The sequence below is a fragment of the Tasmannia lanceolata genome, unplaced genomic scaffold (assembly GCF_043159265.1).
Source record: "Tasmannia lanceolata isolate RefF3 unplaced genomic scaffold, GAP_Taslan_0.1 ptg000025l, whole genome shotgun sequence".
Taxonomy (NCBI): Eukaryota; Viridiplantae; Streptophyta; class Magnoliopsida; order Canellales; family Winteraceae; genus Tasmannia; species Tasmannia lanceolata.
The window spans coordinates 2,917,501-2,934,777 of NW_027518702.1; the positions used below are offsets into that span (position 1 = coordinate 2,917,501).

The following is a 17,277-nucleotide window of genomic DNA, read 5'->3' on the forward strand; positions in this document are numbered from 1 at the left end:
CACAGTTTGAAGGGTGGGGACGATCCTATGGAGCTGATTTTTTGGGCACACCCTATCAATGTGAGGGTCTATCAAATGAATGGTTTGGATCACCCAAACAATGTGAGCCCACTGTATTTTAAGCCGTTGGTGTAGCTAAGTTAGCTACACGTATGTGTAGCTTCACTTAACTCTATATATATATATATATATATATATATATATATATATATATATATATATATATATATATATATATATATATATATATATATATATATATATATGAGAGAACATTTCCTACACACTTGTGTAGGTAAGTTACCTACACACTACCTTAAAATACAGTGGGGGCCCACATTGTTTGGGTGATCCAAACAATTCATTTGAATGGTCCTCACATAGATAGGGTGTCCACAAAAAATCAGATCCATAGGATCATCCTAACCATTCAAACTATGGAGGCAAAAAATGGACTAATTTGTGAAGGTCTATACACGTCCATTTTACCTCCACAAATCGTAGGGTTGGGATGATCCTATGGATCTGATTTTTTGTGGACACCCTATCTATGTGAGGACCATTCACATGAATTGTTTAGATCACCCAAACAATTTGGGCCCCCACTGTATTTTAAGGTAGTGTGTAGGTAACTTACCTACACAAGTGTGTAGGAAATGTTCTCTCTCTCTCTCTCTCTCTCTCTCTCTCTCTATATATATATATATATATATATATATATATATATATATATATATATAGAGAGAGAGAGAGAGAGAGGAAATGGTTTGTGTGCAGCTGCACAGATAAGCTTATCTGTGCATGGCTCACAAACCATAGGGGGGGCACATTTTTTGGGGGGATCCAAAGCATTCATTTGGAAGGCCCTTCCATGGATAGGTGTGTACCAAAAATCAGCCCTATAGGATCATCCTAACCCTGCCATTTGTGGAGGGAAAAAATGGGCAAAAACAGTGTCTGTCCATTTTCCCCTGCACCTTTGATTGGGTTAAGATGATCCTATATGGCTGATTTTTGGTACACACCCTATCAATGGAAGGACCTTCCAAATGAATGCTTTGGATCCCCCCAAAAATGTGGCTCCCCCTATGGTTTTGAGCCATGCACAGATAACTTATCTGTGCAGCTGCACACAAACCATTTCCTCATATATATATATATATATATATATATATATATATATATAGTGGGCAAAGTTTCTGAGGGATGCCTCAGATAAGCTTATATGAGCAAGCCATTATAAATAGCATATCACCCATGCTGTTTGACCCATCTAAACCATTCATTCCATAAAACCTAACATAGATAAGGTGCTCCTAAGAAATCATCTCCATAGGATCATCCTTACCATTCGATCTACAGAGGCATAAAATGCACCCATTTTATATATATATATATATAGTGGGCAAAGTTTCTGAGGGATGCCTCAGATAAGCTTATATGAGCAAGCCATTATAAATAGCATATCACCCATGCTGTTTGACCCATCTAAACCATTCATTCCATAAAACCTAACATAGATAAGGTGCTCCTAAGAAATCATCTCCATAGGATCATCCTTACCATTCGATCTACAGAGGCATAAAATGCACCCATTTTATAACCGTCCATTTTAAACCTCCACAAATCAAGCGTCGGCATGATCCTATAGAGATGATTTCCTGCAATTACCCTATCTATGTTAACTCATATAGAATCAATATGTAACATAACCCAAACAACATAGCTACATACCCTATTTATATGAGCCTACTCAGATAAGCTATATGAGGTATCGCTCAAAAACCTTTATCTTATATATATATATATATATATATATATATATATATATATATATATATATGTGTGTGTGTGTGTGTGTGTGTGTGTGTGTGTGTGTGTGTGGTTACTGATGTCGGCACTACCGTGCTTTAATAATTTCACTAAACTCCCTTATGCAAGGGCACCCTTCATTTTATCATTCATCTTATATTTAATGGCTTCTAATATTAGATTATATCTTTCTATCACTTAAAAAACATTATTAGCTAATTTACATTTTTAGGCAGGCAAACAGAGATGACAATCATATTCTTAATATATATTAGGGTCTTGAAAGTTCCAACATACTAGTATTAGTGATTTGTTAGGGTTCATCGCAAAATGCATTCCGCGGAACACCAATTCCATGAGAGAGCAACCACAGAGGCTCACTTTCCAACAGATTTTGTCATTATTCATGAGGTGGCTGCTCTCTCATGCAACGGACTATCGGCGAAATGCCTTTTGCGATGGACCCTAGCAAGTCTCACTAGTTTTATATTTAGGCAGCTGATATTGGCACTAACCTATTTTAATAATTGCACAGACTCAGCTTTTGTTTTTTTTTTTTAACTGGCTTGTGAGAGCGTTTTAGAAACTGTAATAACCATTAATAGCTCTTTAAATAATAAAAGACAAGATGAATTAGTGCTATCATCAAAACATGGATGTGCTGATATCATTTCTAATAATAGAGAACATCTTTCTATCTCTTTAAATAAGCCATTGGTTAATTTAGACATTTGGCACATTGTGGACTCCGATCCTGAGAATGATGATGACGGATTCTGTCATCCTTTAGATCTTGATCCCCTCATCCTTTAGATCTCCACATGTGAAGGAGAGCTCTACCAAGGAACTCTTGAAATGGTGCACTCACAGCATGAGTTGCGATATATGAGATACCTCTTGATTCGGAGACAGAGCCCGGAATCAAGACGTACCTAAAAATAGTAAAGAGTCGCCATCCATGGATTAAGGCCATGAAACCCATAAAAATACGCTCTGTACGATGAATAAATCCAGAGATAATCGGGTCCGTGCCTGGTTACGAGTAGGGAAGGTGTTAGGCACCCCACTCGCCCCAAGCCCACTCGGTCTCTTATGCCACTTTTATTATTTTCAAAGAATTTTGGGCGAAAATCATGTGAAATGGAAACAAACATCCCTGAGAAGACGTCTACCTAAGCATGCATGACCCAGGGATGGGCAAAAGAAAGAAAAACATTTAAGTCCTAATGAGAGTTGATATCAGTGTCATCTGTCATTGGAATGAACACTATAATCCATCGTCTCCTAAAGAGGCGTAGAAGACAAGTGCTAAACCAATACTAAATAACCCTGTCTCCACTATATCCTAACTCATCACATCTAATCATAACTCATCACATCTAGGAAAGCGGTAAACAAACGCATGCACATCTACAACTAAGCAAGTAATTGTAGATATAAAGATATATAATAAGCAAGTAAACACTAAGGGACTACAGCTAAGCAGATAATCATGTGATAATAAGCAGGTAAGCAATAAAATGCTATAGCTAAGCATGTGAATAAGCAATAAAGAACTATGATAAACAAGAAACAATAAGTAAGCAAGCAACAAAGAGTTGTGGCTAAACATGTGAGTGAACAAATAAAACTATACAAGAGATGTATCTAAAGAGAATAAACACTCAAAAGAAATGAAAAAAACACACTATACCATCAATTCTCTTGTAAATTATCCAAAGGTTTAGTGAAATCTCAGAATTTGTCAATTAAAGTTGACAGATGCGAAGTTTTGAATTCCTGTTTAATCCGCTGTTAGAAAATAAGCAGAAACACAGCATGATCTTTCAATGAAGGAAGTGCTAAAATAAAGTTAGTCTAGTATTATTTATATAAAAACAAAGCAAATCTCTGTCGATAAAGTAACTAAGAAAATAGAAGATCTTTAAGAAGGAGAAACATACAATGTAAAAACCGAAAAATATCCCCCTTTAAATTTTCGTCCCCCTCTTTTAAAGAGGAGCGTTTTTTGTTGTTTGTGTTTGACTCTGATTAGGGCTTCCTAAGAAAGCCTAAAAATATATCGTTTCATGGCTAAACAAACCCTAAACATTTTGTTCAGCCCTAGAGAAAGAAATCAGAGGAATAGAAGGAGAAGAGTAAAGAGATCGCAATCTCAGAGCCTTCGACCATGAATCAGGGTAAGAACTTTGAGTATTCTTCGTTTGATACAAACTAAAAACAAGATTGATAGATTTTGATAAAGTTTAAATCGATTGGATTTTGGTGTATGATTGATCTAAGGGATGGATTCATTGATCCCTAAGAGAACTTTGATTTTAGAAATATGGCTAGGGTTCAAATCGATCCCTAAAAAGATTCGATTAATGTTTGGATTAGATGGATTCCTCTCGTCAATACAAGTCCAACGAATCCAACCACACGTGAATCGGATGTCAAACGAATGAGTTATGGCCGTTTCAGTGTCAAAAACGGTGAAAAATCGCATTTCGGGAAAAACTGTGTCCGCACATGGGGCGGACGTCCGGCAAAAATGGTGAACGTCCCTCTGTCCCTAGTTGAGTAAACCGAGAGATTCCCGGACGTCCGGCTAGACAGTTTTCCCCCAGCAATTCAAACTTCAAAAATTCATAACTTATTCGTTTCTTATCCGTTTCTTATCCGTTTTCGACGCTCTTGTACACTAGGATATGCCGGAAATGCGTATTTTCCGTTAAAAATAGTTTCAAAAAGTTTTGGATACTTTTAAATGATGAAAATTTCAAAAATACTAAAAAACCCTAGGATGGTTTACCTATTAATTTCCGAAGGGACACTAAAGGGTGTCTTGTGTCAGTATGAAGACATATATGTCCGATAGGAGAGAAATTAATAATGAAACTCATGGAGAATATCAATATTCTTAATTGCAGGTAACTAAGGTGATTAAGAAAAAAAAAATTCGTCACTAAGGTACGTAATAACGTACTATTTTAGGTATTTGTAAACCCTCTTCACTCTGAATCACTGTTGACTTTGGAAACCTGTATTGATATCTTTGAACTTCTGAATTAGCCTTGGTCTAGCATGCCTATTTCTGTTTGGCCTATCTAATGTTTTACCACTACTATTCTGAACCTTAGAAATAACTGTTACGAATATTTGTTCTGAACTCCGAACCATTGAAACTATCAATTTGAATTTTGAATACTTAGAACTATTTGAGTATGAACCTTGAACACTTCTGTAGAGGCTTGGATTATTTCTGGACCCTACCATATGGGGGTAAAAAATTTGGCAAGTCTGGACCCACCGTGGGCGTAGTACACTGGAACTTCTGGCCCCTTAGTGGGATAAAACGCTGGCCCTGTCGACTTGTATCTAAACTTGAGGAACTAGTTCCAACACCGTGGATTGTCGGTGTATAAGCAATAACATGTCTTCTGGACCATGCCGATGACTCTGAAGTGTATTTGAATTATGAAAACCTTTGACTTTGAACATAACTCAGTCATTGAATTGCCCTGTTGCACTTTTGATTTAGAACCTTGTTTGACATGCACTTATATTTGCTTTGTGCCTGTTGATTCCGTTGAGACCTTAGTATTCAGCTTTGATTCTATTATCTGAACCATATTGAACCTTGGCATGCGTAGACTGTACTTAGAATAGTGTTTTATTATGTACTGAGCTTTTCAGCTGACTGTGGTTATATGATATTTTCAAGTCTTGACCCTCGTGAGGTTAACGAGGAACAGGACGCGTAGCTTTGGATTTGGACTTTGGTTCAGAGATTAGTTTAGCTTTTTCAATTTATTAGGAAGTGATTACTTTGAATAAGTTGTAAAGACTTTACTATTTTATTTTACTTTGACTCTGGGGAGAGATGAGATTTGATTTGACTTTGATGGGTCCGCAATTGAACTTTAATATATTTTAGTTATGAAATGCCAGGTTATTTCTGTTATTGCTTTGTAGCCTTGTACATTTGTGAGACTTAGCTTGTAGGTATACGGCGCTGCCAAGTCCTACGCCCAGGGTGGGGTTTGGGGCGTGACAGAAAAGTGGTATCAAAGCCTAGGCTTTAGGTCCTTGGTAGAATCATTTGAACAAAGGACTTTTGACTGTGAGAATTGAGGATTTAGATAAGGAGCAATTAGGAAGCGCTTGATAAGTTTGTGTGTTTCGGGGATGCCTAATAACACATAAATCAGTCGCGCAATCAAGGCCCAATTATAAATTCAAATGCACCTGGGGACGCTTGGGAAGCATGCGAGTTTGTGATTGGGTAAGAATCATGAGAAATATGTGATGGATAGATATTAGCTCCAAATGGAATTAGTTTGTATTATTATAATTATGTAATTATGTTATAGATGGTGTTCTGATTTATTATTTTATTGGAATTAGGAATATGTCGACTCGAGGAGGACGTGGTGGTCGTGGAACTCGAGTAAATCGTACTAGAGCTCTTAATGACATTATTGGAGGATATCATAATGTGGCTCAAGAGGAGCCAGAGATTAAGGAAAATCAGAACCAAGGGGTTTAGGAAGAGCAAGTGGTTCAGGATCCTCCAGTTCAGGGAGGTCAAGTACCAAATGAGAATCCTGAGGCACCTCCGCCTCAAAATGATATTGAACAAGAAATGACTGAGATGAGAAATTTCATGAGAGCCATGATTGGATTGGCAAATCAACAACGTCAGCAACCTCCTCAGCAGCAACCACAAGTTCAAGGGCCAACGGTGGCTGGACAGCCACACCAAGTGTTTGGAATTTCAAAATTTATGAGGCTTTCACCAAAAGTCTTTAAGGAGTCGACTACGGCAGATGATGCCAAGTCCTGGTTGGAGAATGGTGAAAAAGCCTTTGAGGCAATGAACTGTAATAGGAATGAGGATAGGGTGAAATACGCTACCTATATGTCGGAAGGTAGAGCCCTTCATTGGAGGAAGAGAATTCAGAGGAAGTATGAGCACCATCAGGGACCTTTCACTTGGGCAATGTTTCGGACCGAGTTTTTTACGAGATTCTTTCCTCGCAGTACTCTGTACCGTATGCATCAGGAATTTACCCAGTTGGTGCAAGGAGACATGACTATAGATGATTATGAAGCGGAATTTGATAGGCTAGCTCATTTTGTACCCTCTTTGGTACCTGACTGAAATTCCAAGGGTGGGCCCAAACGGCAACCTAAAAGGAGATTAGGTTGATAAAAATAAAATTTGCCTTTTGAAAGTTTAACCCAATTATTTAAACTCTCCAATGAAGGATTAAGAGATCAAAAAATAAAACAATTTAAGCAACTGAGTTAAATCTTAAGTGCAATGCAAGAAATAGAGCAAGAGACAAGAAAGAGTGCACCCGAGATTTAAAGTGGTTCGGTCCTCAAACACAAGGCCTACTCCACTCCACCAACCAAACCCGTTGATGGCTTCACTATTTGATCTTCTTAACCACGACAAAGACCGGTGCCGATTACAATCGCTTTAACCATGGTGGCAATCCTCACCACGGAGAGGGGGCTCCGCTTCTCCGAAAACTTGCCCTTGGGATGGCTCCGCGTCCCTTCGCACTCGCCCAAATACAATCAAAGAAAATAGAAAATACAACTTCCCTCTTCAAGGGTAGATAGCTCTCAAGCTCACACAAATTCCACTCTTTGAAATGATATACAAATTCAAACCAAGGTCTAATCCCTCTAGATATCCCAAATTGAGGCACAAGGGTGATTACCACTCTCTAATGTGTTTAGAACATGTTTAGTAATAAGAGAATTATTGTTCTAAGGCATAGAGAACACATATATATAGGGAAAACCCAAATATGGCCGTTACAGGGGCATTGTCATAATTCTGGTAAAATCCCCAACGGTCACAAAATTGTTCCCGACATAGTGGTCTCGGAGTTCCGAGAGATTTTCTCGGAGTTCCGAGAAATTCTCTCGGAGTTCCGGGAATACAAACAGAATTTGGAAGTTTGCTACTGGACCAAATCTCGGAGCTCCGAGGATATTCTCGGAGTTCCGAGAAGCCTAAATCAGCAGATTTTCCATATATTTTTAGCTGATATTTTTTGGGCTTCAAGGGCTTCCAAATTACATAGAGATGGGATCGTTTATTCCAATTAAGGTCAGTTATTTGGTGACTCAATTATGCCTCTAAGTGGGGTACCTAATAGGGATTAGATTTACAATCTAACACAAGACTTAAGCCTTCAAATCTTCATCTTTTGAAGCACATCTTCAAGTCTTCAACTCTTGCGTGGATCACCTCCATTTCTTTGGCTTTTCAAGATCTCTCCTTGAATGCTCCAAGCCTTCATCATCTTTTGGCTTCAAATGGTGTTCAAGGTTGTACAAGCCTCGATCCATGCCGTTTTCCTTGATCTAAGTGTTTGAAATGCTTGAATCTTCATTACATGCACTTAATCATCAAACACGTTAGAAATACAACACAATTCAACTTGTGTTTGGAATCATTAAAACATAGAAGATTGCCAAGGTGAAAACCATTGGGCTTACACTGACAACAAAGCAAAAATGAACAAATTTGAATTTGGGTTGGCTATGTATTTGAAGAAGGGGATAGCTGGATCTACTGCCCCGGAATCATATGAAGATTTGGTAGAAAGGGCAAAGAAACTTGAAGCAGTCCATCAGGAAGCTAGAGCCTATGCTCAAGCTAATCAGAAGAAAAGAAATAGAGAAAGTGAAAATAAAGGACAAGCTCCTAGGGGATCAGCCCAGAATCAGCAAGCACCCAAACCTCCTACTTTTAAAGAGCCAAGAGGAAAGCAAGGAAATCGTGGGGGCTATCGGAATATGTCAGCATTGAATAGATCAGTTGCCCCTAAATGTGAACGTTGTGGGAGGAACCATCCAACTGGTACTTGTAGATGGAATACAAGGGCTTTTTTTTTATGTGGAGAGGTAGGCCACAGAATCGCATAGTGTCCACATCTAGCGGGCGATGCCCAATCAGTTCAGGGGACACCTACGGTTCAAGCTTAGACAGCACAGACTCAGACTATTCAGAGCAGAGCTGTACAAGTTAATTCTCAAGGGCAGCAAAGGACTGAAAGACCTCGTGTTCCGGCTCGAGCTTATGCTCTCACTCATCAGGATGCTCAGGCCGTTGGCACAGTAGTATCAGGTACTCTGCCTATAGCATCCTCTTATGGTTATGCATTATTTGATTCCGGTGAGACACACTTGTTTATTTCATCTGCTTTTGTTGCACTACACTGTTTGCCTACTTCACCTCTTAATAATGATATGTGTGTTAGCACTCCAGTAGGAAAAGAAATTTTGACTAACCGAATTAGTAAAATGTGCCCTATTAGAATTGGAAATAGAGAAATGTTAGCAGATCTTATTTTGCTTGAGTTGTCTGACTTCGATGTGATTTTGGGAATGGACTGGTTGTCATCCTATTATGCTTAAGTAGATTGTAATAAGAAAGTAGTGAATTTTGAAATCCCTGGAGAAGAGAAATTTTGTTTTGAAGGGAGTGGAGCTCGCTCAACTCCTATAGTTTTGTCTGCTATGCAAGCTTGTCGACTTCTTAAACAAGGTTACGAAGCTTTCTTGGCCTCAATAGTTGAGGTTAATGATAATGATATTGTAAGCCCAATGGTTTTTACCTTGGCATTCCCATCTTGTTTTGATGATTCCAATACACAAGTGATCATTTATCACTAATGTGTTTGTTTGTCTAAGTTGTAGATCTTGATAAAGTAAGATCAAGGATGCTTGGATTGAAGGCCAAGAAGCCCACATTGGACCACTAATTGGAAGGCCAAAGTCATCAAGCAAGAAGTCATGAAGACTTGAAGACATGAAGAAATTAATATTGAAGACCATTTTTTAATGTAATTGATCCAAACCTAGATTAGGTTTTTAGAGGCATAATTAAGGTAATCTCACACACCCTAAATAGACAAGTGATTGTATTTGTGGAGTTCCAACACCTTGGAACCCTCATAGCAATCCCATCTTGGTTGAGAACTGGAAGCCCAAAAACAGAATTGAAAATCTGCTCTGCATAGGCTTCTCGGAACTCCGAGAGGTTTTCTCGGAACTCCGAGAATTATTCTCGGAACTCCGAGAAATGGTCCAGTAGACTTTTTCCAATTTCTGTGAGGCTTCTCGGAACTCCGAGATTTTTTCTCGAAACTCCGAGAACACTCCAACGGTCTGAAAAAGAGCCGTTTGGAATTTTGCTGGAATTACCGTAATGCCACTGAACGGTCATATTTTGTTTTTCCTATAAATATGGGTGTTCTAAACATACAAAACATCAATCCTAACACTCTTAAACTTCATTTGAATACCCAAGAGTGAATCAAGCCTCAATTGTGCCTCTCATCACCAACTCTAGGATTTGGATCATAGGCTCTCAATTGTACATCTTTTGTAACCCTTGTGAAGGGATTTTTTAGTTCTTTCTTTCATCTTTCAAGATTTGTATTCGGGCGAGTATTCGGAGAAGCGGAGCCCTTTTTTCTCCGTGGTGAGGATTGCCACCAAGGTTAAAGCAATTGTAATTGGCACCGATCTTCGCCAAGGTTAAGAAGATCATATAGTGAAGCCATCAACGGGTTTGGTTGGTGGAGTGGAGTAGGCCTCGGGGTTGAGGACCGAACCACTTTAAATCTCGGGTGCACTCTTTCTATCTCTTTGCTCTTTCATTTGCATTGCACCGTTAGATTTAACTTGTATGCTTAAAATATTGTTTTTAATCTCTTAATCGGTTTAAGTTTTTCAAATTGGTAAATTCTAGTTTTCTTAAACAACCGTATTCTCCCTCCTCATAGTTGCCATTTCTAATTCAACTTGGGACCCCCTATATCGGATTTTCACTTGGTATCAGAGCCTTGGCTCTTAAAAGATTTTAAAATTTTTGAAAGTTTTTTCAAAATCTAACTAGGGAAAGATTTTATTTGGCAACTTCTAATTGTGAAATGGCACACCAAATTGGAACCGGACTTCCGGAAGGCCATTCCACAACTAGACCTCCTTTCTTCAATGGGTCAAACTATGGACATTGGAAAACAAGGATGCGCATCTATCTTCTTTCGATAGATGTGGAACTTTGGTACATTGTTGAAAATGGATACAATGTACCTTCCAATCCTTTTGAAGAATGGAATGTGGTAGAGAAAAGGCAAGCTAATTTGAACTACAAAGCAATAAATTCCTTGTTTTGTGCCTTAGCTACCAAGGAGTTTAATAGAGTTGCTCTTTTTTATTCCGCCAAGACTATTTGGGATACCCTTGCAACTACCCATGAGGGAACATCACAAGTCAAGGATTCCAAAATAAACTTGTTAAAGAGCAAGTATGAAATGTTTAGAATGAGTCCAAACGAGAGTATTTCGGAAATGTATACTCGTTTTTCTATTATTTCTAACGAACTAGCTAATCTTGGTAAATCTTATCCTAACGATGAGCTTGTGAGTAAGTTACTTAGGTCTCTTCCTCCCCATTGGGATCCAAAGGTGACCGCGATTCAAGAGTCAAAAAATCTCAAGACTCTAACCATAGAGGAGCTTGTAGGATCTCTCATCACCCATGAGATGCTCCTTACTAGCCGACAAGAGGAAAAGAAGCCAAAGGAGAATGAGAGGGAATTTAGATCCCTAGCACTCAAGGCTTCCAAGGAAGACTCATCAAGTGAAGCGGATAGTGACGAAGAAGAAGCTTTACGAAGATTCAAGAGCTTGTGGAGAAAGAAGCATAAGAAAGATAAGAAGAAGAAAGAGGAAAGTGATGTTGAAAGAGCCTTAAGATGCTTCAATTGCAAGAAGATTGGACACAAAAGACCGGATTGTCCACTTCTAAAATCTACTTCCTCTAAGTACAAGGGTAAGAAGGATTGGAAGAAGCATAAGGCTCTTGCCGCCGGTTGGGATGCGTTAAGCACATCGGGCAAAAGCTCAAGTGAAGGGGAAGAAAATAAAAAAGATGATCTTTGCTTCATGACAATCACCCATGAAGTTGAGGTAAACTCTAACCCCTCATATTCTTCATCTAGTAGTAAAAGTGATAGTATACCTTATGATGAATTATGTGAAACCTTGCATACCCAAATTTCCAAAAACAAAGTTCTTAAAAAATCCATTTTAAAGTTAGAAAAAGAACTTGAATTTTTGAAAAGTGATTTATCTTCTTCCATATCTCAAGAACAAGTTACACTTGAAAATCATAAACTTGAGATTAATACCCTTAAGGGTAGCTTGGATGAGAAAACTTGCCAACTTTTAAAATTTCAAAATATGGCAAGCTCCTCCAATTCTTATGAAGATGAAAGAAATGAGCTTTTAGTTCAAACATCCCATCTTCATAATGAAAATGAAAGACTTAGATTATGTTTACATGGATTTCTAAATGGAAATAAAATTATTGACATAATCCTAAGTAAAACTAGTCTTAGACCTCAACATGCTTATCATGATAGGACTAGTGTATCTAACCCTCTTGTTAGATGCCATTTTTGTGGAATGAATGGTCATTACCAATTCCAATGTGCATCCAAGAGTAGGGCTAGATGTGGGACCAAGAAATCTTGGGTTCCCAAAACCCCCATATGATGATATTCATATTATGTAGATTAGGGGTTTTTTTTTAACTTAAAATTGAATATATTTCATTTGTATGTTTTGTTTGATAACCCCTCTTGTATTGTAAAATTATTTTAACTAGGGGGAGTTAAAATTGAATTTTTCTTTGAAAAAGGGGGAGCTTTAAAATTGTAAATTTTAAACCCTTGTTTTTCTTACCCCTTCTTTTTGTTGATGACAAAGGGGGAGAAGAATCTAGAGCAATGTCTCTAGTGTAAGAAAAATGTGAAAAGAATATATGCTTTGATTTGTAAATCTCTTGTGCTTGTCATCATAAAAAAGGGGGAGATTGTAAGCCCAATGGTTTTTACCTTGGCATTCCCATCTTGTTTTGATGATTCCAATACACAAGTGATCATTTATCACTAATGTGTTTGTTTGTCTAAGTTGTAGATCTTGATAAAGTAAGATCAAGGATGCTTGGATTGAAGGCCAAGAAGCCCACATTGGACCACTAATTGGAAGGCCAAAGTCATCAAGCAAGAAGTCATGAAGACTTGAAGACATGAAGAAATTAATATTGAAGACCATTTTTTAATGTAATTGATCCAAACCTAGATTAGGTTTTTAGAGGCATAATTAAGGTAATCTCACACACCCTAAATAGACAAGTGATTGTATTTGTGGAGTTCCAACACCTTGGAACCCTCATAGCAATCCCATCTTGGTTGAGAACTGGAAGCCCAAAAACAGAATTGAAAATCTGCTCTGCATAGGCTTCTCGGAACTCCGAGAGGTTTTCTCGGAACTCCGAGAATTATTCTCGGAACTCCGAGAAATGGTCCAGTAGACTTTTTCAAATTTCTGTGAGGCTTCTCGGAACTCCGAGAATTCTCGGAACTCCGAGAATTATTCTCGGAACTCCGAGAACACTCCAACGGTCTGAAAAAGAGCCGTTTGGAATTTTGCTGGAATTACCGTAATGCCACTGAAAGGTCATATTTTGTTTTTTCCTATAAATATGGGTGTTCTAAACATACAAAACATCAATCCTAACACTCTTAAACTTCATTTGAATACCCAAGAGTGAATCAAGCCTCAATTGTGCCTCTCATCACCAACTCTAGGATTTGGATCATAGGCTCTCAATTGTACATCTTTTGTAACCCTTGTGAAGGGATTTTTTAGTTCTTTCTTTCATCTTTCAAGATTTGTATTCGGGCGAGTATTCGGAGAAGCGGAGCCCTTTTTTCTCCGTGGTGAGGATTGCCACCAAGGTTAAAGCAATTGTAATTGGCACCGATCTTCGCCAAGGTTAAGAAGATCATATAGTGAAGCCATCAACGGGTTTGGTTGGTGGAGTGGAGTAGGCCTCGGGGTTGAGGACCGAACCACTTTAAATCTCGGGTGCACTCTTTCTATCTCTTTGCTCTTTCATTTGCATTGCACCGTTAGATTTAACTTGTATGCTTAAAATATTGTTTTTAATCTCTTAATCGGTTTAAGTTTTTCAAATTGGTAAATTCTAGTTTTCTTAAACAACCGTATTCTCCCTCCTCATAGTTGCCATTTCTAATTCAACTTGGGACCCCCTATATCGGATTTTCAGATATGAAGATTGAGAACATCCCTGTGGTTAGGGAGTTTGTAGATGTGTTTCCTGAAGACCTTCCAGGTCTACCTCCAAGTAGAGAAGTCGAATTTACTGTTGATTTAGCTCCTGGAACGATGCCTATCTCTAAGGCCCCGTACCGTATGGCACCTTTGGAAATGAAAGAATTGAAAAGTCAGTTGGAAGAACTGTTAGAGAAAGGTTTTGTGCGACCCAGTGTTTCACCTTGGGGAGCACCAGTTCTGTTCGTCAAGAAGAAAGATGGAAGTATGAGATTGTGCATAGATTACAGAGAATTGAACAAGATTACCATAAAGAACAAATATCCGCTTCCACGGATAGATGATTTGTTTAATCAATTGCAAGGGGCATGTGTGTTTTCCAAGGTCGACCTTCGATCGAGATATCATCAGTTAAGAATCAAATCATAAGACGTTCCGAAGACGGCCTTCCGAACTCGGTATGGCCATTACGAGTTTCTTGTTATGCCATTTGGATTAACCAATGCCCCGACAGCTTTTATGGACCTGATGAACATGATATTTAGACCATTGTTAGATTAGTTTGTGGTTGTGTTCATTGATGACATTCTGGTATACTCTAAGAGTCAGTCTAACCATGAGTATCACCTCAGAGTTGTTTTAGAAACCTTAAGAAAAGAGAAGCTATATGAGAAACTGAAGAAGTATGAATTCTGACTCGACTCAATCTCCTTTTTGGGTCATATTGTCTCTAAGGACGGAGTATCTGTAGACCCAAAGAAGATTGAGGCAATAACATTATGGAATAGACCGAATAATGTTCCTGAAATTCGTAGTTTTCTGGGTTTGGCGGGTTATTACAGCCGCTTTGTTCAGGACTTTTCACGTATGCTGCCCCTTTGACCCACTTGACATGGAAAGGGACAAAATTTGTTTGGTCTAAGCATTGTGAAAAGAGCTTACAAGAATTGAAACGAAGGCCGGTTCCCGCTCCCATCCTAACATTGCCTATTAGCGGAATGGGATTTGTAATTTACAGTGATGCCTCGAAGAAAGGCATAGGCTGTGTGTTAATGCAGAATCGCAAAGTGATTGTGTATGCTTCACGCCAGTAGAAACCTTATAAAGAGAACTATCCGACTCATGATTTGGAATTGGCAGCCGTTGTGTTTGCTCTGAAAATTTGGAGGCATTATCTGTATGGAAAGCCTTATGAGATCTTCACTGATCATAAGAGCCTGAAATATATTTTTACTCAGAAAGAATTGAATATGAGACAGAGGTGTTGGTTAGAACTGTTGAAAGACTACGACTTGACCATAAGCTATCATATCGGCAAGGCTAACATGGTAGCTGATGCTCTAAGTCGGAAGTCGTCTATAAATCTGGCAACTTTGATTACTTCTCAGAAGTACATTTTGGAAGACCTCTGAAGAGCAAAAATAGAAATTCGTGGTCCAAACTTTGGGGTACGGATGGCAGCACTCCAAGTACGGCCCACATTGCAAGAAAGAATCAGGATAGCTCAAGAATCTGACCCACAACTTTGTAAAATCATAAATAAGTTAGAAGAAGGATCTGAATCTGAATTCTGAATTCACAAAGACGGTACCTTGATGTTTGGTAACCGCATTTGTGTTCCGAATGACTCTGTTTTGATAAATGAAATTTTGAAGGAAGTGCATAATTCCTGTTATTCTATACACCCTGGAGGTACAAAAATGTATAAGGACTTGAAAGGAAATTTCAGGTGGAATAATATGAAAAGAGAAATAGCTCAGTGTGTATCTCAATGTCTGACTTGTCAGGTGATTAAGGTAGAACATCAGAGGCCACCCGGAACACTGCAACCACTTCCTATCCCAGAATGGAAGTGGAAGGAGATTACGACGGACTTTGTGTCGGCTTAACCTCGTACTCCCTCAGGCAATGATTCTGCGTGGGTAATTGTGGGTAGATTGACAAAGACAACTCATTTCATACCTAATAGAACTGGCCTGACACCTGAAAGGCTGGCCCGATTGTATGTTAATCATATAGTTAAGTATCATGGTGTGCCTAAAGTCATTGTATCTGATAGAGACACCCACTTTGTATCTCAGTTTTGGAACAGTTTGCATTCAGCAATGGGAACTTCCCTTAAGTTCAGTACTGCTTTTCATCCTCAAACAGATGGACAATCATATAGAACCATTCAAATTTTAGAAGATATGCTAAGAGCTTGTGTTATGGATTTGAAAGGATCATAGGATGACCATCTTCCCTTGATTGAATTCTCTTATAATGACAGTTATCAGGCCAGTATTCAAATGGCACCATTTGAACCCCTCTATGGGAGGAGATGTAGATCACCTATATGTTGGGATGATGTATGTGAAAGAAGACTCTTAGGCGCGGATTTGGTTCAGCAATCTGTGGATAAAATTCAGTTAATTAGAGAGCATCTTCGCACGGTACAAAGCCGACAGAAGAGCTATGCAGATATTAGACGAAGGGAATTAGAATTTCAGATCGGCGATAAGTTACTTTTGAAGGTATCACCCACCAAGGGTGTGATGCGGTTTGGGGTTAGAGGAAAACTCAGCCCAAGATTTGTGGGACCAAATGAAATATTAGAAAAGATTGAAAAAGTGGCTTATCGACTGGCTTTACCTCCATCGCTATCTAGAGTATACAACGTGTTTCATGTGTCTATGTTACGAAAGTACGTAGCAGATCCGAACCATGTGATTGAATTGGAACCTTTGAATCTAAGAGAAGATTTGTCATTTGAAGAACAACCTGTCCGTATTGTGGATTGTAAGGACCAAGTTCTCAGGCGAAGGACTATTCCATATGTGAAAGTTCAACAGCGTAATCACTCAAAACGTGAAGCCACCTGGGAGCTGGAGGAGAAAATGAGATCGAAATATTCATTTCTATTTAAAAATTCAAATAAGTGATAAGTAAATTTTGAGAATGAAATTTTTGTAAGGAGGGTAGAATGTAAATACCCAAAAATACCCCCTTTAAATTTTCATCCCCCTCTTTTAAAGAGGGGCATTTTTGTCTGTTTGTGTTTGACTCTGATTAGGGCTTCCTAAGAAAGCCTACAAATATATCGTTTCGTGGCTAAACAAACCCTAAACATTTTGTTCAGCCCTAGAGAAAGAAATCAGAGGAAGAAAAGGAGGAGAGCAAGGAGATCGCAATCTCAGAGCCTTCGACCATGTATCCGGGTAAGAACTTTGAGTATTCTTCATTTGATACAAACTAAAAACAAAATTGATAGATTTTGATAAAGTTTAAATCGATTAGATTTTGGTATATGATTGATCTAAAGGATGAA

At 38.5% G+C, this 17,277-nt stretch overlaps 1 protein-coding gene across 1 annotated transcript; it reads left to right on the plus strand.

The window, feature by feature from the left end:
* The first annotated feature begins 8,334 nt into the window (after positions 1-8,334).
* On the plus strand, positions 8,335-16,891 carry LOC143858257 (uncharacterized). Its single transcript, XM_077368913.1, has 4 exons — positions 8,335-8,680; positions 13,966-14,235; positions 15,111-15,360; positions 16,240-16,891. The coding sequence occupies exons 1-4, from the start codon at positions 8,335-8,337 to the stop codon at positions 16,889-16,891; spliced, it is 1,518 nt and encodes a 505-aa protein (XP_077225028.1).
* Positions 16,892-17,277: the final 386 nt, after the last annotated feature.

What these genes read in the sequence shown, in the direction of transcription:
- LOC143858257 (XM_077368913.1), top strand. Translation starts at nt 8,335, where the DNA reads ATGAACAAATTTGAATTTGGGTTGGCTATGTATTTGAAGAAGGGGATA. An exon ending in TGGGAGGAACCATCCAACTG is followed by an intron (nt 8,681 to 13,965) that starts GTACTTGTAGAT and finishes TCGGATTTTCAG; the next exon opens with ATATGAAGATTGAGAACATC. An exon ending in CGTCAAGAAGAAAGATGGAA is followed by an intron (nt 14,236 to 15,110) that starts GTATGAGATTGT and finishes TGGAATTGGCAG; the next exon opens with CCGTTGTGTTTGCTCTGAAA.